General features: G+C 42.1%; 1 protein-coding gene across 1 annotated transcript in view; it reads right to left on the bottom strand.

Annotated features, from left to right (window-relative positions):
* The window catches only part of MEGF6 (multiple EGF like domains 6), a 166,643-nt gene that overhangs the window by 60,732 nt on the left and 80,676 nt on the right, over positions 1 to 25,235 (bottom strand). The window contains exon 4 of the mRNA XM_072425317.1: positions 10,063 to 10,185. Within this exon, the coding sequence (XP_072281418.1) occupies positions 10,063 to 10,185 (123 nt within the window). The remainder of the gene's footprint in view (positions 1 to 10,062; positions 10,186 to 25,235) is intronic.

The raw sequence follows: 25,235 nt of genomic DNA, 5'->3' as shown, positions 1-25,235 counted from the left end.
TGTTACATCTCCACTCCTCAGCCATTGCATCTCTGCACCCCAGCTGTTACATCTCCACTCCTCAGCCATTGCATCTCTGCACCCCAGCTGTTACACCTCTACTTTCAACCACTGCATCTCTGGTCCCTGTTGGCCACATCTCCACTCCATATGTTGCATTTTGGCTTCCCAACTTTACATCTCCACTCCTGCACCTCTGCATCTCCAGCAGCTCTATCTCTGCTCCCCATCTGTTACATCTCCAGTCCCCAACCATCTCTGCTCCTCAGCCGTTGTATCTCTGCACCCCAGTTGCATCTCTGCTCCTCAGCTGTTACACCTCTGCTTCCCAACCACTGCATCTCTGTTCCCCATTGGCCATATCTCCACGTTTGCTCTCCAATAGTTACATCCCCGCTCCCCAACCATTGCATGTCTGCTCCTCAGCCGTTGCATCTCTGCACCCCAGCTTCTGCATCTCCACTTCCCAACCACTGCACGTCTGCTCTCTATCTGTTATATCTCTGCACCACAGCCCCCATATCTCTGCTCCTCATCCACTGCATCTCCACTCCCTAGCTGCATCTCTGAACCCCAGCAGCTGCATCTCTGCTTCCCAACTGTTACACCTCTGCTTCCCAACCATTGCATCTCTGTACCCCATCGGCCACATCTCCGCTCCCAAGCAATTGAGTCTCCAGACCCCCAGCCATTTCATGTATGCTCCCTGCCTGCTGCACTTTTGCTTCCCAGCTGTTACATCCTTGCTCCCCAGCCACCACATCTCTGCTCTCCAGCTGTTGTATCTTGGCTCCCCAGTCTTTGCTTCCCTGCACCCCAGAAGCTCAATCTCTGCTCCTCATCCATTGCATCTCTGCTCCTCATCCATTGCATCTCTGCCCTGCAGCCATTGCATCTCTGCTCCTCATCCATTGCATCTCTGCTCCTCATCCATTGCATCTCTGCTCCTCATTCATTTCATCTCTGCTCCTCATCCATTGCATCTCTGCCCTGCAGCCATTGCAAGCAAATTTGTTAAACTTTGTTCGAGATAGTTAAAGTGGAACTGCAGTTACAACTTTTTTATTTTTACACCTCCACTTTCCAACATGCAAAAGGACTGGCAGTTCCTTTTGAACCTCGTGTAGTGTTTGGCTAATCCCTGTGAGCCCAGGCTGTTCTTGATTTGCACATTGGGCTCACAGTACTCTAGGCCCAAGATGCATTTAGGGGATGAAACTAATGCTTTTCACCAACCCCGATTCACCCCTCTTACCCAATCCATCCTGATGGCTGTAGTGAGCCGGGAAGGGGAGTGTACCTGGGGCAGGTAAAGGACTTTAAGAGGCCCTGTCAGTTGTCGGCACTGATAGATTGTAAGCCCTCCAGGCCTTGTTACATGGTCATTACATGGGTCACTTCCAGTGTCTCGTGTCCAGTAACCGTGTCTGATCCAAGATTTGTGGGGGGCGGCTGGGATAGCGGATGCTGGAGGCAGCATGGTGTCAGGGGAATGGTGCAGCTGTGCGCTTGCTAAGAGGTGAACACGACATTCGCCTGAGTATAACATCCTGTGTGAGACATTCCATACATCAGACAGCAGCTGAGTGAAGACATCTCCTCCGCTGCGTCCAAATCTCCTCCATCAACTGGAAATGTTACTCGTTACTTGTAAACCATGCGCCAGTGAGATGCGCCTGCTGGGACCGTGAATAATATCACATTCACTAATTAGACAATGCAAAGCCCCCGCGTGAAATGTACAGGAAACCATTTACAGTCTCTGGAACCCAAACTGGGGAGATTTATCTTTTCTAGTGACCAGAAGTGATGAAACCCAACTTTTTACACTTGTCACTGCAACAAAAAGTGATCAGAAGTCTTCCATTGGGGACACCAGAAGACAACTTTGCCTTGGAGAGATTTTCATCGTATTTCCTGTTGTGTCTCTATAACAGGAAGTGAAGCTAAAGCTCCCCAATAGACAAGCTTTGCCTGCAGCCCCCCCAACTAGCATTCTGCACTTCAAAAAAGAATCTTCCCAACTTGTAATTCTATACAGAATCAACAGAGGAAGTCAATGCGGTTTTTATTACTGGACAAGAAGGACTTTATCTACCACAAGGATGATGAGGGTCTGGGAAAAAGATAGGACATCACTCACATCTGTTTCTACACTTTTATGCACAAATTGAGAGTTGTTTTTATAGCTTCACAAGTTAAAACAATGGTAAATAAATTCCCCAATACATGCATAGAGGAAAAAAATTTTTTCACTGCAATACTAACCTTCTATCCAGGGCTGGTCTTTCAATTAAATTCTTGTAGGCCCAGGCTGTCACAGACACGCCTCTTAGGGGTGTGTCATCATGCCAACCTGGGCAGAGAATGGTCATTATACGCATCATTAGGACTACCCACCACTGGACGAGGAAGAAGAACCCTCTGGCATAAGAGAAATGCATCAAGAAAAATCTGTGGAGGAGAGTGCGGGGGAAACTTTTTTGCAGATTTGGGGAATAAACAGTGCATGCATTAAAAGAGAATAACTACATGTTTAAATATTGCTTGTGCAAGTACCTAAATCAGAATTGAAATCCTCTCCCCTGACCAATAGGAGGAGGGCCAGCTCTAGGAGCCAATCAGGTGCTGCTGCGTGTACATGTGCAAAGTAAGAGGAGAGATCAAAGTTACCGATTGCCTATGTCTATGTACTTCCCAAATATTGTCCCTGGAGAAAGTGAAAGGACCCTCATGGGGACACAGGCACATTGGAGCCAAAATTGTTGGATAAATCGCCTCTTGCTTTTATCTCGAAGAATCTCAAAATGCTCTGCGGGGCCCATCGACAGACTGCACATATAAAACAACAGCATTACTTTCCTATGTGAGGTTATAAGAGTACATTAAACTACAATGGTCCCCGAATATGGCTGCATATGTCGCTACCTTTCTGCTTCACAGGGTACGAACTACCGTCTACCGCTCACCGACTTAATGAGCAATAATTTCCGCTCATTATAAGTAATGGGGCTGATGTGCCATGCCTCTGACTGCCGCACATAGGGTACCAGCGGGGGGTCACACCGCCCGCGTCTTCCAGAGGAGTCGTAAAATCTGCAGCTTGCTGTGTTTTTATACTCCTGCATTTTCACGCTGACTAATTGAGCTTCTGTGACTGCGCCGATCGCTGCTGGACCCAAACATGGGAGTTCAGTACAATCCTAGAAAGACACAACGTACGCTGGGGAAAGCCAAATCAGGTCGTTGCAAGTCATTGAAAAATCCCAAGTTTAGCACTTAAGCCAATTATGAGTGGAAGTAACAGCAGGGGCGTAGGGATCACTATAGCAAACAAAGTAGTCGCTATGGGGCCCAGAGCCATGGGAGGCCCACAGAGACCCGAGACATTAATATTCATTTTATTTACATATGTTCTCTCTATTGTCAGTACCTAAATGAAAGGGTTTGCAGCAGGAATCAGGAAGGAATTTTTTTTTCCCCGCTGAAGAAAATTGTACCAGGGTTTTTTTTGCCTTCCTCTGGATCAACAATGTCCATAGAGTTTTATAACTGGGATATGTTTATTTCCCTAGGGGTTGGACTTGATACCATCCTGCTTTAGCTCTTGCGTGGAGATAGGGAAAAAGGAGTGGAGAGATCTACATAGATGGCAGCGTCTACCGGCTAGGATTTTACATAAACAGCGGGCAGCTGCAAAATGAGTAGGAGGACCAGAAATTGGGAAACAAACCTTGGGACTTTAGGCATTAGTTCTAACAATGTAATCACATACACTTTAACATTGATAAAATTGTATGTTGTTTTGTTGAAAAAGTATTGTTATTAATAATAAGTTATTAAAATTGCAGGTCTCCATGTTCCTGATGAAGCGCACTGTGATCTGCGAAACGCGTAGAACAAATGTATGAGACCACACATGGGTATGTAATGTTAAAGTGTATGTGATTACATGGTTAGTATTAATGCTTTTAAAAGCCCAAGGGTTGGTTCCCATTTTGTAGTAAATTAGGGATGTGGCATTGGATAATTGTTCATCAAGGGAAGGGAAGTCATTGAGATGAGTAGGAGGAGCAGACATGGAAAATCGCATGGACAGCTGCAGGCAAAGTGGACGGTTCAGGCAGACAGTGGTGCAGTGAGGGCTAATAGGCAATCTATGATGACCATGGTCCCCTAATCAAACATTTATTGCTAAAAGAAGAAGAAAGGAGTGCGGTGCTGCATCCTTTAACTTCCCTAAGATTAGTTAGAACTCAAGTAGTTGGCAGTGGGTGTGGAAAAGGAACTGTGCCAAGCAGAGTTAGGTCTGATTTCATTTTTACAGACAATCAAAAAAATCCAACGCGTTTCAGGGGTCTCCCTTCATCAGGGCTTTGTAAAGGTATACAAACTGTGTACAGAACTGATAAAACTGAAGGAGTATATAGTAAGACCCGTCCAGATGCCAGAACCTCATTGGCTTTGGATAACAAAGTTTTTATTGCCATCTTTGTCCCCTTTGTAAGATCCTCTATATTTGTATCAGTGAGCCCCTAAAATCAATAGGTCACCTCTAACATTATCACCTACAGCTTATCAATGTAACAAATATCAACCTGAGTGCCAGAGAACCGATTACAATACAGATCAATAATATATTTTACAATAGATCTGATGTTCAGGTGATGGCTTAGTGAATGTTGTATTCAAGGATGAATCACATGGTTGCCACCCAATCAGATGGGGAGATTATTAGTATTGATCTGGTTTTTCTTATAAATCCAAACAATTAATAAATAATATATAACATTATGATTTATTGATTAATTAAACAGCTTAGCACCAAGTGTTTTAGGAATACAGAGATTGGATAAAATACTGATTGCATGAAAAAAGTTATTCAAAGTTCAATAATGGTGAATGTTACCATGATCCGGATATCCAATAAATGATTAGTAATCTGAAAAGTTCAAAGGGTTAAACCCTTGTAAATTTATTATGCGCCCCATTGGGAAGATTTTAATTCACCTTCTCTCCTGGGAATCTCTCCAAATAAAAGGAGATGCTGGACAGTGGTCACATAAATAGGTGACCCCATTGGAAGATTTATACTTTTTTTTTTTTTAATTCCTCCCCACACAAAAAAAGAAATTGACACCACTAAAAACCTAGCATAGGCTCTAAAAACCCCCCCCCCCCCCACCCAAAAAAAAAGTTTTGACATTGGATACAATGATAGCAATTCTGCAATTATGAGGGCCATCTCTATTTTTCCCCAGGCAATCTGATGGATAAAGTGAATTGACCTCAGTTGTACCTACCTGGTCGTCCATGACTGGCGGCGGGCCCTTGACTCCGCAGGTAACATGGGTAGCAGTTGGTGCGATAAAATCGTGATCCGGTGAATGTGGTCCTGGTAGGGATAGCCCAGCAGAGTAGCACACAACATAGCCATGTTATATGTCTCATGTTACAGCGTCAGGCGAGGAGACTTTCTGCAAGGAACGCACACAGGATTCTGCTTTTGGAACTTTTTGTATATGTTGGGATCTCAGGAACTCAGCCAATCCCTCCCACAAATCCTTTTATGTTACACCATCCTAGCCCTTCTCCTACAGGTAGTGAATGACCCCCCTCCTCAGCTTCTCTTATCCAAGGATGACATCACAGTCCCCGGGAGCGAAGCGGAGGACAGACTCTGCGAAGGAAGACATAGCAGCCTTCAGGGGGGAATAAGGCATCAAAAGGGAAACCAGGAGGACTTTAAATAGAACATTTCTGTGGAAACCTGAAGACAAAAATTTAAATCAAAAACACATTTATTTTTTTAAACGAATCAAGATTTTTTTTGAAGTGGGGGGGATTTTTTTTTCCTTTTTTTACTGCTCCAAAACTTATGTTTCCAAAAAGAATTCCACACTCGATTTATTGGAAATCCATTTGAGTCGCTCGTATCAGTGAATTCCAAGGTTGGATTATATTAGTTGGAAAGGTTTGTGTGCTGTGAAATGTCTGTATGAGATTTTTTAACTAAAATCTTATGATTTGATTATTTTGGTTTTGTATTTCTACTAACACAAAGTGTGTGTATTCCTCCCATCCATCCCACTCTCAGTACTCTTCTACCAGCCATGGGCCACTTCTGCACCCCACAACTCCCCCTTGTACCCCATCCACAGCTTACCTGTGCACCCCTCTCTGCACCCCATATCCAAGGATTATTGCTCAGTACTCAGCCAACTCACCTCTGTGCCCCATATCTATGGCTTACTCCTGAGCCCCCCAGGTACATTTACCTTTTCACTCCCTGTCCTCAGTCCACCACAAATCCCCAGTGTATTGCTCACCCCTGTTCATAGATTTCCTCTGTATCCACCATGCACAACTCACCCCTGTGCACCTCTCTCCATGACTTACCTCTGCACCCCATATTCATAGCTTACTTATGCACCCCCCCCACTAAGTCTACTTTTGCACCCCCTGTCCTCAGCCTATCACTGCACCCCAATCTACAGCTCACCACTGTACCTCTGTTTGTAGATTTTCTCTGTATCCGCCATCCAAAACACTTACTGCACCCGCTTGCACCCCTCTCTCCATAACTCAACTCCCATATCTAAGGATTTACTTCTGTCCCCCTCCCAGTCATTTGCTTTTGCATCCCCTGTCCCCAGCCTATCACTGCACCCCAGTCTATAGCTCACCACTGCACGCCATAGATTTCCTGTGTCTACAGTTTAACCTGTGCACCACTCTTGCCATGGCTCACCTCTGCACCCCAAATCTTTGGCTTACTTCCCCACCCCCAAGTCCACTGCTTACTTTTGCCCCCCCTGTCCTCAGCTCGCCTCTACTTCCCAGTCCACAGCTCACCCCTGACCTTTGCACCCCCTTTTCCTTAGATTGCATTTTCATCCCCCTCATCTTTAATCCACCTCTATACCCTCTCATTATCTCATTGCACCACCAAATACCTTATTACACAATGTTCCGGTAATTGGAAAGATTTATCCACAACTTGTCTGCTGAAATCTGGAATTTTTGGCGAAATGCGTTAGTACCAATGGTAAAGATGAAGTAAAAGTAAGTTTTTATCGGTTTTCTGGAGTAACAGGTAAAAACTCTTTTAATCCGTTCAAAAACTATTATTGTGCTAAAAAGAGTCCCCTCGTTAGCCTTAGGGTCGTATCATGACAAGGCAAGGTTTCATTTTGGTGAGGCTGCCCCTTCCTCAGCCATGCCGTCAGCTTCACCCCAAAAACGACTATGATCAGACTGCATTGCAGAGATCTGTCCATGCAATAGTAATGCTCACCCATTTGCAGCCAGTTTCTCCTCGGGCTTAGCGTGCAGGGAGTCCAGGTGAATGGCCAATGTGGTCAAATGTCACAGAACTGTGGTCAGAGCTTGCCATCCCAGCCAAACCACAGCTTCAGAATGGCTCAGTGGGTAGAGGGCATCAACAAATTTATCTAGCCAATGGGGAAGTGGGGAGAGGGTCATATTATAAAAAAAAAAAACACCATATGGGCCTGTTGGATGGCAGGCTTGGGGAAGCCATTGCACTGAAAAGCCTCAATATTTTATGTGTTTTCCCAAAGAAAAAAGAAAATAAAGTAAAAAATGTAAAGCAAATTTTTTAGTGATCTGGTACCATGCAATAGAATGATGATGTTGGGATGCCACTAGGATTACAAGGCCCGGGGTGCAGACTGTGGGTGGCATTCCAGCATGGGTGGGCAGTGTACTAGGCAGGAATGTGCGCAGCATAATTACCTCCCAGAAATGTGTCGCTATGTGAAACAGCCGTGACGTGTCTCAGCAGAACGAAGGTGAGTTATTAGGATGCTGCACATTCACAGGCCACATGTGGGATTATCAGCATGAGAGCGGCATTTACTACTCACGGTACAAGCGCTGAATCAGTTAGTAACGCATGCAGCCTGGGGGAGTAGCAAACATAGAACTCCAATATAATACCAAAAAACAGGGCTGTCTCTGCCAAGGTTTTACTTTGCACTGCTATGTGATGTGTTCAGCAGCTCATGTGCATGTTGCATTTTTTAAGCAGCCGTGCATTGGCAGAGGCGTTAGGGTGCTAAATAGCAACCCAGCACACCAATGCATTACCAACTCATTGGGGAGTATGAGCTAAGGGGAAATACTATTTATTCTGTGGATATGCATTGCTTGCACAGCATGCACATTGCAGCAATAGATGTTACATGCGTCATGTGCATTTTTTAATGGCATGCCAATCCCCTATGACAATGCAGCTCTGATGCACATATGTTGTAGCATGCATTGTGCTGTGCTGCATGAGGGGAAATGCTGTAAATCTGAATTCTTGGACTTTTTGGTACATTTTCAACCTTTGGAATGGGCTGCCTTGATGCAACACACCAAAACATGCACCAATGCATTAATAAAACCCCAATACTCCATGATCTGAATATGCTCTTAAAGTTTAAAATATCAGGGATGCTGGTGACAGATTAATAGGAACAATTGAGTTTATATTCCCTTCCTTGGATACAAATATTTGTGATGATATAGAGAAGCAGAGCAATGTCAGGAATGTATCTGCAGAGTCTCCGCGCACAGGGGAGAGTTTACTTTGGGTGCAGTAATGACAGGAATGGGGCAATGACAGCGCAGCTACAACGGCACTGCGCCCTGACATGTCCTATCAGAGACATAATAGGATTTAATCCAGAAATGTTTTATTTACATGGAGCTTTGTCTCCATGGTCTACAGACAGAAGTTTGCATGCAACCAACTCCACAAATGTCTCAGTGACAGGATGATTGTGAACACGCATTGCAGTGTCTAATCCGCCATTAATGAGCACCTGGTGCAAGTAAAGTGAACCTGTCATGGCAAGAAGTGCAATATGGTCCACAAAAGTAAGATATTTCCTCTTTTGGCATTGCATTGAACCCAAAAGTGGTAACTTTGGTTGAGGTCAAGGCATTTGAGTTCCTCCCCAACAGATCCTGTTTTTATGGGGCTGGCTTTTGTGCAAAGGGATACAGTCAGACTGGTGCAGAAAAGGGCCCTTCCTCAAGCTCTTACTGCAAGGTTGGAAGATCAATTGTCGATGAAATATCCTGCCCTGGGGACACCTGAACTCAGTAATTTTGAGGGGTGTCCACATGCATGAACTATTGCAAAAAAATTGACCTAGGTGCCAGAACACGCGCAAAAGTTACAGTAGATGTCCAATTTTGGAAGAGGATTTTGGTGGACCCAGAATAGTCAAAGCAGAGATGAGGATTTGGGGGTTGCAGCAGTGTTAGGATCCTGGACCTGTCATCGCTCCAGGACACAAAGTTAGATGTGTGCCATGAAAAATTAGCAACTTTGCTGTGCATGCTACTATTTATTTTTAATGGCATGTCTATGCCCTACGACAATGCAGCTCTAAAGCACATGTGTTGTAGCATGCATTGTGCTGTGCTGCACATCTGTATTCTTGGACTTTTTGGTACTTTTCCAACGTATGGAATGGGCTGCCTTGATGTTAACACACAAAAACATGCACCAATGCCTTAATAAAACCCCCAAGACCAGAGCATGTGCAAAAGTTACAGTAACTGCCCAATTTTGGAAGAGGATTTTGGTGGACCCAGAAAAGTCAAAAGCAGAGATGAGGATTTGGGAGTTACAACAGCATCAGGATCTTGGACCTGTCATCGCTTCAGGGCACAAAGTTAGATGTGTGCCATATAATCAGCAGCATTGCTGTTAATGCTTGCCAATGATGGCAAAAGTTTACCCACACCAAGTTTGGTTCAACTTTAAAAGTCAACTATTTACTATTACACTTAAATAAAGATATTGCCAAAAAAGTCATTAACACCTTTTATTGATATTTCTGCAGCTTGAAAGAATCTTGTAATTCTTAGGGCTTCCAGCAGAGTTACTTAACCACCCACTACCCATAGAATCCATTATAAACCAAGTGAATTGTTACTCTCCTCTGATTAGCTGTTTGACTCACTGATAAGAACAAGAGATTCCACGTGCCCCTTCTCATTATTGGATGGCATTGCCCTTTAGGTCCCAACACCTCTTACCTTGGCAGCTTTTACCATCCTCCTTCAAAGACTGGCCCCCTGGACATTTGCAGTAGAAACTTCCGATTGTATTGCAGCACTGCACTTCACATCCTCCATTTGCAGTCTCACACTCATTAACATCTGAAAGGCAAAACAGAAATTGCTTAATATTGTGGAGAAAATATGAATCCCTTCTTTCTACATAAGAAAAGTAGATATTCACCCTAACTGACACCTTTTTCCATTAAAAGCCTTGTAATGGGGTGATAATGCAGAATAATTGGAAGGAAGGGACATCACTAGGTGTCATCACCCTATGACATGAAGTGTATGAAGAAGGATCTTTTCTTAACAAAAGCTTTTAATGAAAGACTTGCATAACTTGATACTACACTACAACTATAACTACACTCCTCCAATGACCTACTAATGACTTCCTCACTCGTAACCTCGTCACACAGGCGCCTCCAAGACTTGCCCCGACTCTCCGGAATGGTTCTTCCTCAACCTATTCGTCTTGCTTCTACTTTCTGCTCCTTTGAAAGAGTTATTAAACCCAACTTTTCAAACTTGCCTACCCTTCTTCTTCTGTCTCTTAAACCCCTCACTACTTCCCAGCATTCCTTTTCTCCCCTTCTATTGTGTGATACTCCCCCCACCTCCTAGGAGCAGGATATTGGGGTACTTCAGATGCTTTTATGCACCATTGGAACTGTATTTAAAAATTTGAGCCTATAAAAGGGTCCTATTGTCTCTTTGCTTGTCAATTATGATAAACTAACTAAGGAATCCCCCATGGACCAAGCAAGATCCTTCATCATCACAAGCTCTGATGAAGGGGCTTGTAAGTCCCCGAAACGTGTTGGATGATTTTTGAACCTTTTTGGGGCTTACAAAGATTTACTTGACCCAATATTTTTGGCTTTCTTAACTAAACAACTTGACATTTCAAGGGCTTACTGTATGCGGGCACTTTGGCTTATACGGAGTTTCCTCCACCTCAAATGACCCCCACAGTATGGTCCACCAATACTTCTACCTCTTGCACTTTCCCACCCAAGTACTTTGAAAACAGTGGGTGTCACCTAAATAAAATGATGCCTCATCATAGTTACATAAAAGTAGAAAAGGTGCAAAGATTGAATTTTTTTGGCATAGACAACTGGTAAGTATATAAAAACTTTATTGATCAATGAAAAGCTTAAAAAAACAACTTGTTTATATGCAGGCAATAATAAATATAGGTTGACCAACGACAGTTAACAGGTATCTGGAATGGTCCAAAAATTGTCCTTTTTGGTTCCAGCAGCCTCAACTCAATGCATTTCACAGAGCAGGCCTGTTTCTTCAGGGGATATCGTTGGAGGAGGTTGTAAGTTAATATAAAACAGAATATTTGTATGATACATAAAAAGAGACCTTGTCATTATAAAACCATTTGATATCAATGTATATTTGAACAGATAATGTAAAAAACTTGCACCAAGCTAGAATTGTTCCAACCAAGGTAAAGTTATTGGACTGGAGCCCCAATAATAGGTTTAGAAAGGTCAACTTTTTCACATTGTAACTTTTATGCAGCGAGAATGCAAAAAAACCTTCAACCCTGAAAAATAAACTTCTGTGAAACCCCTGAAGGGTTTCCGCATTATCCCTTTCTTGCAAAGCGATTGTTTCAAGTGGACAATTCCTGATGGACATGTTGGAATGGTTTTTGATAAGCAGGAGGACAGTGGAAACAGATGACTTCCCAGCGCACCCAGCTGTTCAGAAAAAGAAACTTTGCAGAAAAACATCTGGTCTGTCAGAAATCTTTATTATACTCATCTTGGTTCAGAAGCCAGGTGAGAGCAGATATTGAATATGACTTCATATGTTTAGACAACATTTGGATTCCATTCATAACTATTCCATTTGTTGTATATCAAGTAAACCTGAGTTTTCTAAAATGAAAATGGAATGAAAACAGCGTGAGCAGATGTTCCCTTTCGGTGTATACACCATTTGAATATGATCAAGAGGCAACGCAAGTCAAATGCCAGCCTTAACTTTTTTTTTTTAAATAAAGTGTCATTTGTGGTCCCCCCTAAAGGACTAATTGTGCAGTGCAAGGTCTGCTGTAAAAATGACAGCTGAATTATCTAGGACTATATATATATGCAGAGAAGGGTCAGCTGTAAAAATGACAGCTGAATTCTACAGGACTACATATATGCAGAGCAGAGAGAGAGACAGAGAGAGAGAGAGAGAAGAGAGAGAGAGAGACACACACGAGAAAGAGAGAGAGACACACAAGAAAGAGAGAGAGACACACAAGAAAGAGAGAGAGACACACAAGAAAGAGAGAGAGGAGAGCCGAGAGAGAAACGACAAAGAGAGAGTCCTATAGAATTCAGCTGTCATTTTTACAGCATATCAGAGACCATTGTCAATAGCTTCCTGTAAAATATAGGATTTTATATACATAAATTCTATAGAATTCCAGGCACAGCTTGACTGATCTCTGATGAGGACAGGAGCACTCATGAACCACAGAGCATAACCCGGCTGTCAATGGTTTCCTTCTGTTGCCAACACACACATGTAAAGAACTGGTATTGTAACATGAGACTTTTGTAATGTTTGAATACAACAATGCATAAGCTAGAATACCCCTTTATCAGCCAATTAATTGCCATGGCAAAATAGTTTTAGTTTTATCTTTTTTGAAACTCCCCCATTATACCTTCCTGGCATTTTCCACTTTGGTGCCACCTAAAATGCCCTTCTGGGCAATTCATTTCTATAAATGGCTTAAAAGCTATTAGCCTTGTCCATTAGCAATCGGCGGTCTACACGCAGTTCAGGGGGACAGATACAGCGCCGGTTGGCGTTTGGACTAAACTTGTGTTTGTCTCATTACTTTTCGAACAAAAATTACCCAGCAGAAGAGCTCGCGAGCCCCTTTTGTATTGAGGGTAATTACGGCAGGGCTGCCGATCGTTCTTTCATGAGAAATTACGGGCGTCCCTTTTGTGACCCGCACGCGCTTTAATTCTCTCCAGAATGTCTGGACTAGACCTGAGAACGTTAAGATCTCATAATGAGTCCATTACATCGATGGATGGACAAGTCTAATTACCACACTAAATAGGTAGCAAACTAAATTGCCTGAGGTTTCTGCAAACTATGGCGAGCGCAGCCATTGTGAGGATTTCATTGTACCGAAAAAGAGATCACTGCCCACCCACCATATCAGAAAGATATTCTGCTGCCAGAAAGCGGAGTATAAAAAACAACGGCAGAGCTTACAGCTGCAGAACTTTCTCATCAATCTATAATATTTAAAAGTCAGGTCAACTAAAAAGTCATTTTCAATATTTTGAAAAGATGAAAGTAATCAATGGTGATCCTGCCATAAAGGTTCTTGGTAAAGCATTTATTTTATAGAGTGACAACGCTCCGTCCCAGCCTTTTAAATTGTCTCGCTGTGTTGTCACCTTGTCACGGTGTTCTAATTAATATCAGGAGAGCCCTTTTCTACATTCACTACACAGGCATGGATGTCACTCTCAGTAATCTCATTCTGAGAAATGCCATGCAGTGAGCATGGTGTTGCCTTAGGACGTTGCTGCAAAATGGATGCAGCACATTAGCCGCAAATCTATTAAAAGTTATCCTTTTAGAAGCCTACCATTGCTAATAAGTACAATCTCTCTTTCTTTTGAATGTCATATGGTAAATTTTGTTACAAGAGTGTTGCGTATTAAAAGAGAGTGTCGCGTATAACAAGAGAGTGTCGCGTATAACAAGAGAGTGTCGCGTATGACAAGAGAGTGTTGCGTATAACAAGAGAGTGTCGCGTATTACAAGAGAGTATTGAGTATAAGAAGAGAATGTTGCATATTAAAAGAGAGTGTTGAGTATAAGAAGAGAGTGCTCCATATTACAGGAGAGTGTTGCCATGTTACTAAACATTATGAAAACAGAGCATAAGTCTGCTGTGATAGAGAGATGCTTATTGAAAGATCCGCAGCTTCCAGCACACTTCTGGACATGTCAGATTCCAGAACCCCCCGCTGCCCTCTGTGGTTCTTCCTGCCCTCCACTTTAGCCCTATTGAGTATTGTAGCTATGTAAGGACCAGTGGAAGAGACCATGACATGTAGCGGGGGTGGCCATGTCCACCACTCCAGGAATTCCAGATTAAAGAAGATCCGACACCAGAGTGAGCGTTTTGGGCAACTGGAAGGTTTTCACTGCTTGCTATACATGGGGCTCCTCTTTTTAGCCTTTTTTTTAAAGTGACCCCAAAAACATTGTTGGGGTCTTTTTATAAATACATTCATTTAAGATTTTCTCATCCTTTTCCCAAAGTTACACGTTTTCAACATTAGATGACACTGGAGAAAGTGAATTACTTTTACTTATGATTTATTAAATGATCTAATTGAATCCCATGTGAAGAAAGTGTATAGGTAAAGGTTGGGTGAATCTTGGGTGAAAATATTCATAAATAGTCCACTCATTGATTAGCTGTTGACAAAATGTTTAAAATTAACTAAAGTGTCAATATTTTCATTAAAACTTTGAAGTAGGGATGAGATTGATGGGGCCGCTACCTTACCAGGAGGGGTAACAAACACCAACAAATGTTTTCCTATTATATCAATGATATGGAGGTGATGAAGCAAGAGGTGGGAATTCACCAACAAGGTGTGAATCTCGCACCTAGCTGAACTCTGCTTGTTTCCAGCAGTCCTTCTCTCAGAAGTGAATGTTGTAGGTTATGGCAGGCCAGGGGAATGTTGGCCGGGAACCCAAAACTCTGACTGTGAAGTTGGATAACTTTCCAAGACTTGTCAGAAAACTGGAAAGCGCTGCACTCCATGTGTACATGATGACAGTTCCAAGTTATCAGATCAGGAACTCCGACAGAGCAAGGATTCCACTAAGCCCAAGAGGACCTGTCATCTGAACCAATAGGGGGCTTAGGGGTGCTATGATTTTGTGCATAGGTGACTATTGTATATCTAACCATAAAACTGGACATGGAAGCTGTATCGAGAGCAAGACATTTTAGTTTTTATTGTTGAACTACTAGTCCCATCAGTCCACCATGTAGCAGAGATAGATAAGTGGGTGGTCCAGTCTGGATGATAACCATGGCTCTCTTCATAGAAATGAGTGTAGACACAAATGGGCCTGTTAGCTTGTCAATCAACACATAGCCACACCCAGTCCCGCCCACTGATTTCTAGATTGACAGCAACAACCCCTCCCACTGTGATCTGCAGTGTATGGGAGGGGAAGCATATGAGACACAAATAAAGTAGGATTTTGGATCAGTCAGGGTAGGTAAAGGAAGTTTTTACTTAGTGAGGTTTGTGGATGAATAAAACTGGATTTAGTCCTTTTTTGACTGTCATAGGAGGCTTTAAATCACACTTTAAAGCAAACTTTTCCTGTCCATTCAAGAAATAAGTTAACCAAATGACCCCTCATTGCTAATTTTTTTTATCTTTTCCTGCCACCCTTATGTGCCATGAGATACCCACGGCATACGTAAAGGGGAAAATTTTTTGATTCTTCCATCTACAATGCAGCGCTTCGTGTGTGAGCGCCATCACTTCGGGGTGTCAGGGGGTTCTTAACCCTGTAAAAGCTGTGGACTTTGGGAAGAAAAAATGGAGAAGTGAATTAACTTTTTGTTAACAAAATCAGATCTCCTAAGATTCCAACAAAAGAAAATTGTAGTCAAATGGAACTTCTTTAAAAAATTGCTGACATGAAGAAAGTGGAGCATTGACATATATGATAAAAGCGCCATCTAGTGGCATGATCATATCTGTGTGCTTGCACAGCCAAATTCCACATCTGAGTTCTTTTTCCAGGTTTATATTTTATCACAGTGACCGACTATCCGCCATTTGTACAGATTGCCATAGGCAGGAGGAAACTCACAGCAACTGGGGAAGATGCAACTATGCTTCCTACTGGATATACATTCTAACAATAAACCCCCCACATCCTCAATATATCATTCTTTCTTCCCTAGGGGATGATTTGCTACAATGTAATACATGTGCATGTTCCTTTAAAGTGATTGGTGCTGTGATGTCACTAATGTGCTGTGATTGGCTACAAGATTGTAAGCTCTTCAGGGCAGGGTCCTCTCCTCCTGTGTCATGGTCTGTATTTGTCTGTCATTTGCAACCCCTATTTAATGTACAGCGCTGTGTAATATGTTGGCGCTATATAAATCCTGTTTAATAATAGTATTTGGTGCATAGTGGCCCCTGGAAAGTTTACCGATCTTACAGTTTTATTTCTCTTCCCAGGCCAGATTCACACATATGCATCCTTTTTCCATTTACATCAATGACAACGCATGTTGATTTGTGTTGTCATGAATTTTTAATGCTCCTGGCCATGCACTCTGTATTGATGGTGAACATATATCATGAGATTCATTAACACGCATTGATGCAGTCATAATGCGTCATCTACATGTGTCATGCTGTGCATTGACACAAATCTTCATCTTCCATTCATTTTAATTGAAAATGCACCAAGCAAAAAATGCAATGGAGCGAAATGCAGTGCTTAAAATAGACTTTATGCTGGCAGCTAATTACACGGTTGGGGAACATGTATGTGCACTGTTACTGGGGGATGGATTTTTAAACTGTGCAGCCAGTTTTTTATCCAAGACAACCCTGCCAGAAAGTACAGCCAGGTCTTTAGGTGCTACTGCCAGGGCAGCAACACAGCTGGGAAAGAACACACCCACAGACTGCTGATTGGACAATAAAAGAGAACCAGTACAGGGATAGGTAATTAAGAAAGCTCACTCTCTCCCTCCTCCTATCAGCATGCTCCTTGTCAGCACATGTGCATTGCAGAAGAACCTGATTGGTCTCCTGGAGCATCTCGTCTTACCGAGTCCTTTTTCTAGAGAAAAACACCAACACATCCTCCAGACTTCTAACTATAAAGTTTATTTCTCTCCCCAGAAATAAATCCAGCAATAATCCTATTGTCTAGCAATTTAAGGGTAGGTTCAGATCTGCAGAAGGATCAGCATGGTTCCCACTTTGGTAAGGGATTTGTATTTGCACATTTGACAGCAGATAGCAGTATGTTGTACCTAACTGCTCACTGCCACCCCCATTCTATTGGGCTGCCTCCAAAGTTCATTGGTATTAGGAAGCGGTAACCAATGTCCTCTACAAATCAGGGGCCAATGGGAGGCAAATGAACGAGTATCCCAATAGCAGGGTCACCAGGTACATTTTAAAGATTTAAAATGACTGAAAATGGCTTTTTCAGAATGATAGTATTTAACTCATGTAATTTGGGGAATATAAAGACAGATTTAGTTATATGTGTCTTGGGAGTAGCCAATACCATGCAAGTTCTTGAGAAGATTTTATATATATATATATATATATATATATATATATATATATATATATATATATATATATATATATATATATATATATATATATATATATATATATATACATACACACACATACACACACACACACTATAATATATACTTTATTATAACAACAAATATTATCCCATATGTTAATTTAGTTATCAGATTTCAATAACATTGCTGCAGTTCCAGTTGTGTCCACTAGGGTCTACTAGTAACCAGACAGTATTAGACTGACTGCAATCTTGGATTTGAACCATCACATTTAGAAAATTGGCACTAAGAACAATCTTATTCCTTATGTCAGTCTGCATTTTTGGGTTTTTTAGCATATGTTGGGTGTCTTTGTGTCTGCTACCAGGGTGCATCCAGATCTCATTCAGAACAATTCACCAATCCTGACATTTTTATCTCAACTTTAAACTCCCTAACAAACAGAAGTTCACCATTCACTTTTTTTTGGAGAGGTGAATATTGCTGGTGTTCACTTTGTAGGGTCTCACATGGTTCATTTGCATTGTACACACCCCCAGCTCCCAGTGACTGGAAGCATAATATGTAAGCAGCACTGTAAAGGCAATAAAGTCCAAGGGGCAATTTTGTAGCAAATTTTGTAAGTGTTGCACCAATTTTCTATGATCAGTTGAACTCTGAAATCCGCAGCCCACCACCCATATTTGTAATTATCAAACAGTCCGTATTGCAGTAAAACGGGTGATTCCCACTTGATTAAAGGAAAGGAAACTGAGAGTGACAGAATACCATGAATCGTCTAATGACATCCAAAGTTTTTTTCTAAAGCTGATGGAAATTGTTGTACAAATTTCCTGTGGATAGCAATCATAACAATATATCAGCGAGGAGCAATTATTTAAAATGCTGACACCCTTCCTGCTCTCCTCTTTCAGTGCTCGATGCTGGCATAGCTGAGTAACAGACACGCCCATTACAGGAACCACACCCCTGCAGAACTAAAGAAGATCGGGGGCGTGTCTGATCAGGTCTGATAAATTATGGAAAGTGTTGGGCAGTATTGTCACACTCTGATGCCAGTTGGACCATGCAGAAATATTTATACGCCTCATTAGATAAGTAGAGACAAAATAGAATCAGTAAAATATTTGCATCTATAATTAGGTTTTAAAGAAAGAAAATAAAACTGATTTCAAATCATGAAATGTTAAACCATCACATAAAAGTAGTAATAAAGTCACAGTCACATAATAATAATAAACAAAAAGCAGCAAGCACACAATCATATATGAATATTATATTTGTTCGTTGATAAAGTGTTCCTTTATACTGGTGGTTTTCTGGCTGAACACTAGAGGGCAGCAAAGCAGCTGCAATGTCACCTTCTTGCCTATAGGAAAACTCCATGTTCCTTGTTTCCTTGCATTGTGTTTCATGGAGGTGAATGTTACATTTGTAGTCTTAGCACTGTACAGCACAATGGGGTGGCTACAAATGCAGACATTCTGAATGGGGCATAAGTTGTAGCCACAGGTGTTAAGGATATGCAACTCCCTGCAAATATTTATAGAGGTTCATTGAACATATTGGGAGTAAGGAAGGATATCATAACGAAAAAGAGCACCTAAAACTTGGATGGTCTTGGATTTCTACAACACAATGGTGTGGCTACAAATGCAGACATTCTAAATGGAGCATGAATTGTAGTCACCGGCATTAATAAACTGCAGCTGTCTGCAAAGATGAAAGGGGTTTATAGGGGCTCATTGAATATACCAGGAGAAAAAAATGTAATATTAGGATATGAAAAAGGACTCCTAATAATTTATTACACCTCCAACACACAATAACACTAGGCTATGCTCAGCTAGACCAGCGGTCACAAACCACAAGAAGATTTTGGGGGTCCGCGGCTCTGGTCGGTGTATGCACGGTCAGGAGCCGGTAATTTTAGTGGTCCGCGGGATCCAAAAAGGTTGGTGACCCCTGAGCTGGACCAACCAAGTGACATTCACTCCATTGCCTGGCCTGGCACATCATGCCCCATGATTCCTTGCATTGTGTTTGATTGATGTAAATGGCTACACTTGTAGCCTCAGCTTTCTTTTGAATGGAGAATGACTTGTAGCCACAGGTGTTAAGGATATGCAGCTCCGTGCAAATGATAGAAAGGATTTATAGGGGTATTTATAGGGGTTCATTGATCATATTCTTAGTAGGTTAGGATAACATAATAAAAGGGCACCTAAAACTTGGATGGGGATTGCCACACCTGTAGTCTCAGCTTTCTAAATTACAATGGGGTGGCTACAAATGCAGACCTTCTAAATGGAGCATGAGTTGTAGCCACGTGTGTTAGGAATATGTAGCTCCATGAAAATAATAGAAAGGATTTATAGGGGTTCATTGAACATATTGTTAGTAAGGAAGGAAAACATAATGAAAGGGCACCTAAAACATGGATGGGGACTGCCACACTTGTAGTCTCAGCTTTTTACATTACAAATAGGGTGGCTACAAATGCTGACATTCTGAATGGAGCATGCATTGTAGCCACAGGCATTAAATATATGAAACTCACTAAACACATAACAAGAGGCAGGAATGGATCATTAGAACATATACAAGTCTGATTTTTTTGGCTTTTGATTTTAACTCTTTGAATCTTGTTAATAATTAGCATTCCGTGCTATTTATATGAACGTGATTTTCCTGATGTGACCTACCAGACCCAACTATGTACAAATCCCAGGCGCCTCTGATGTATTAAATGCCATTTACAGTTTCTAAATCCCTGCTCTCATATGGTTTAAATAAAAAGCCATAATTCTTGCAGCATGGCCGGGTGCACAGAAGCCAATTAATCTTCTCTATAATACGTATGTAAATAAAGCCATGCAACACTCTGGCGTCGCATCAAACGCAATTCCTTCACATGCGTCTGTGCCGAGATCCTCAGGGATCTCTCTCCTGCCATAGATTTATATTACTTTCTGCCCAGGGGTGCAGACCAAATCTTACGCAATGATTGAAAATGATTAAGAAGGATTTGAATGGAGCGCGGTGTTTTCTCAATCGGTAATACAATGTTCCTTATAACATAACGATGGGGAGAAAAGTATAAACTGCTGTGATTGAATCACCAGTAATATGTTTGCAAAAATGTTTGTATTTCATTATAATTGTCTATGGTACGTGTTTTGGTTGATATTGTACAACCCCACAGACAATGTTGGCTAAATAAATAAAAAAAGCTTATTTTAAATCAAAGTTGGTGGTCTGTGAGCTGTGATTTTTTTTTTTTTTCTCTGGCCACATGCTGTTCAAATTTATATTACTCTGTTTTAAGAATTAAATTGCTAGGGGCTTCTTTATATCAGATGCGTTGCATCGGGTTGGCTGACGCAGTGAGTGGTGCAGCATCATTCATTGTGAATGGGACCCCAGCAATCCTCCAAAAGGCAACAGAGCACCCCACAACACAAAGGGGTATATTGATACTGGAAAGTGTATATCGCTGTACAATGTAGATGACTTGTGCCCCCTTCATAGGAATTTGGGGGCCAACATGCACGCAGAATTTAGGAGAGGTGGTCATGTGACTTTGACCGGACACACACTTGTGTTCTGTTCTAAGCACAACACTTGAAATTGAGAGAATTAAAAAAAGAAATCATTGGGGCCCCCAATTTTTATCCCAGCAGTTGCTAATCAATAAGTCTGAGTGTAATGACATATGAATAACCACTAGAGGGCCCTGTGTGCACAACAGCCTTGTAAATAAGATACAGCAAACATAACATATAATTTAAAAAAATGACCTTACAGAGAAGAATTTAAAAATAATTTAGAATTTGCATTCAAAAAAGGTTTTAGTCCCCGTGAGAAGGCTTTTCCTCGCTTTCCAGGCAGGGACACAGAAAACACCTTTACAGTTCTGACAGATTTACTACACAGGATGTAGACTGATTGCGTCCTGCTTTTTATTCTCTTCCCAATAAAAAAAAGTAACGTACAATTTAAATCATCTTGAGCCTGTAGACATTTTGATTGGGATTTACATTTAATTATTAAAGTTGTATTCTAAGCAGTTTTTTTTTTTTTAGGAATGCAAGAACTGTATTAGCCAAATTGGTATCAGTCCCTGTACAACAGAGCTCAGACCAGGGAAGGGAGAAGCAGCACAAGGAACCAGTTAAGTTTTGCTGCAGTAAAAAGAATATACTGATAGGAGGAGAGAGCAGAGATGAGCTCCTCAGTCTGGTGCTTCTCAGCTTACTAGGAGGGAGGAGGGCTGGGGGAGGGAAAAGACCTGTAAGTGTTACTGAGTGGCAGCAGAGACATCATTACCTTCCCCATCAGGCAAGGTTGTGTTTATTTTTCTTCAATAAATCCCAACTTGCCTGCCACATTATTTTATTTGGCTGCAATAAAAGCAACTTGCAGAAAACACCTACACACAACCAAACAAGCCAAGTTTCCAAAGGCTGCTGGTAGTTTTCACTATTTCTATCTGAACACTAGAGGGCAGCAAAACAGCTGCAATGTCAGTTTCCTATGAGAATACTCCATATCCCACAATTCCTTGCATTGTGTATCATGACTGGGGGTGGCGACACTTGTAGTCCCAGCTCTGAACAGCCCAATGGAGTGGTAACAAATGCAGGCATTCTGAATGGAGCACGATTTGTAGCCACAGGCATTATTAATATGCAGTGCTTTGCAAAGAATGGAATTTATTTATAGGGGCTCATTGAATAGAACAGAAAAGAAATGTGACATTGAAAATTCCAAATATTTTATTACATCTCCAATACACAAAAACTCCAGGCTGTGCTCAGCCAAGCCAATCAAGTGATATCTACAAACCCATTGCCCAGCCTGGCAGCGTCTTCCATGCCTGGCACCGCAGAAGGGAAGCCTGCCAGTGCACAAATGGCCGCAGCAGAGCTCTGATGCCCCTTTTCTTTTTTTTTTTCTCCTTAATTCCAACTTGACAATTTCAGTGAAGTTAATGTAATTCCATTTAGGTAGTGGAGCCAATTCTCAGCAGCGTTATCTGCGGTCTCGGGAAAAGTGGCCGATATTAGTCCTCCTGTGCTGATATTATAAATCACTCCACTTCAAAGCCACTTGCTTAAATAACTCGACAAGTTGCTTGGCACATCATTTGAGGAATAATAAAGCAGCGTTGGGAATTCGGCGGCGGCTGAGCTTCATTTTGTATTTACAAGCCGAGAACAATGCGGTAAATAAATGGCGTTCGTTTACCGGGGTCACACTGCAGCAGTCCAACTCCTGTGAAAGTCTTGGAATGAAAGTGGACCTGTCTATGGCATGAAATCATATGACAGCATCTCTGCTAATGTCTTCATGGCACCCGAAGTGAATGAGCAAAAAAAAGTTTTAGGAATGTAAACATTTGGATAAATAAAAAAAATGTACAGAAAATGTACAGAATTCCAGATCCCTGCACCCCAGCAAGGGGCCATTAGCATATATGAAGTGGAGCCTCTATTGCAAAAAATTAAGATCCCAGCACCCATGCTAGGGGGCCCTAGGCATATATAAAGTAGGGTCCCAACTGCACAGCTTTCCAGCTCTTCGCACCCCTGCCAGGGAACCTCCAACTGCACGGCACTCCAGCTTATTGTACCCTTGCCAGGGGCATATATAAATTGGGGGACCCTATTGCACAGCATTCCAGCTCCCTGCATCTCTGCTAGGGGGTCCCCAGCATATATGAATGATGGATCCTAACTGCACAGCTTTCCAGCTCCTTGCAACCCTGCCAGGGCGCCCCAGACAAGATGGAGGCATTGGGCATTTTGCCCAGTTTGTTATGAGCTTGTTACCTTCGCCAGTTGATAATAAAGCCTGCACTCTGATCACTTCCAGAGAGGGCGCTGTCCTACTTACCCACCCAGAGGGTTTCATTCAGCCTCCAACATGTAACTGCAAATAATGGGAATGTTTAAGGTCCTTAATGAAAATTCATCCACGCTTCCAAGGCCACTAATTGCCAATTATTGCTTCTCACATGCAATAAACAGATGAAAACACTGCCGGCTGTTCGGAACAGAGAGCTGGCTGAAACTTCTTGGAGACTCCAAACCATTCGGCAGCAAAACAACCCTACTGACCCTTGAAACCAAGTATGGGTCGCCTATCTTATGTTCCAGGCCCAACCCGCTCTTGGCTTCCAGGGTCAAGCAAGAATTTTTAATAACACCTTGGGGTGTTATTTTGTGATCAGATTTTGCCATTTCTTTATTGATATTGCAATAGAAATTCTTTGGATAAAAGGGCTAAATTGAGAAATCCGATGAGGGAAATCTTAACTTTGACAGCTAGCGCCCCCACCTGCTGGGACATTTACCTCTGCCCCTGTTTCAGAGGCAACTAGACAAGATTTCCCTTTACTTTCTGTTCCACTGACTCCCAGCTAGGACAGGATTTGGGATAAAATCTCCCCAACAGGGATGCAGAAGCAATAAAAATCTGGTAAATTTGAGAAAGTAAAGAATGACTTAGCCTAGTAGGATGGCATTGTGTTCACTTCAATCATCCAATCATGTGTAAGAATTCTGTCTTTTGCCTTCTACACTTAATATATTTTATATACCAAACTAAGTTTATTATGTGAACAGCTTCTACACTTTTACTAAATCTTCTGCAATAACTGGACCAATGTGCTGATTTTCTGGTGGACATGCAATAGTTGTCACCTTCCCATATGTTCCTCTGGCTGTGCAACCATTGACCAGTCATGGGTGGCCATAGAAAGGTCCAAAGTATGCCTCTCCTCAAGGGCCCAAAGTCAAGAGGATAGGGCTTCCTACTTTCTGCTCATTTAAAAGAGCACTCAAAACCCATTTTTTCAAACTTGCCTTCCCATCTTCTTCTGTCTTTTGAAACCGTCACTTCTTCCCACCACTACATATCTCCCATCCCATTGTGTGTTAATTCCCCCACCTACTAGATTGTAAGCTCTTCAGGGCAGGGTCCTTTCCTCCTGTATCACTGTTTGTATTTGTCCTATTTAATGTACAGCGCTGCGTAATATGTTGGCGCTATATTAATCCTGTTGATTATTAATAATATAAAATGATAATATTAATAATAATAGAGTGCCAAGTCAAATCAGCTAGGGGGGAGGTTAAAGTCAGTACTGCATAGGGCCCACTGTTGGCTACATCTGCCATTGTGACTAGTGTATGGGCGGCTTTAAGCAAGTGAAGTCATGGGTGGACATAGGGTGGTGCAAAGTGTGCCACTGCATAAGGGCCCCGGACCCTCCCCAGCCAACAGGGGATCTAGTTCAGTTTGTCTGGGGGGTTCCAAGGCAATTCTGCACTGTTGGCTACGTCCACCACTGAATAAACTACAGGAGGAATCAATGCCTACGGTGCCATTGCTCGGCGATCCATGAACCTATCTAGCCGATCGTACTGGTGTATGTTCTGGTTCTGCTTTCAGGGAACATTGGACTTCCAATACTCTCCATTTTGCCTATAGAGAGTTCTGGGTTCAATATTAAAGAAGCTGCGCACCCTCTGCACCCTGTTATTTATCCATCAGTACCAGTAAGATACCAACCGTATGTACAATTCTGCAAGGCTGGATCAGTAACCAGGAGCAATGTCTTTGTAATATTGCCAGGATGAATGTGGGTGCTATGCCCTCACCACCCCTGTGTGTGTGTGGGGGGGGGGGGGGGAACATGAGGGGTAAACACTTGTCAGAAATGAAAGTTTAAAAAACTTTTAAAAAGTTTAAAAAGTCAACT

Source organism: Pyxicephalus adspersus, chromosome 11 (assembly GCF_032062135.1).
Source record: "Pyxicephalus adspersus chromosome 11, UCB_Pads_2.0, whole genome shotgun sequence".
Classification (NCBI taxonomy): domain Eukaryota; kingdom Metazoa; phylum Chordata; class Amphibia; order Anura; family Pyxicephalidae; genus Pyxicephalus; species Pyxicephalus adspersus.
The sequence above is the reverse complement of the archived record's forward strand: the minus strand, read 5'-3'. Positions and strand labels throughout refer to the sequence as shown.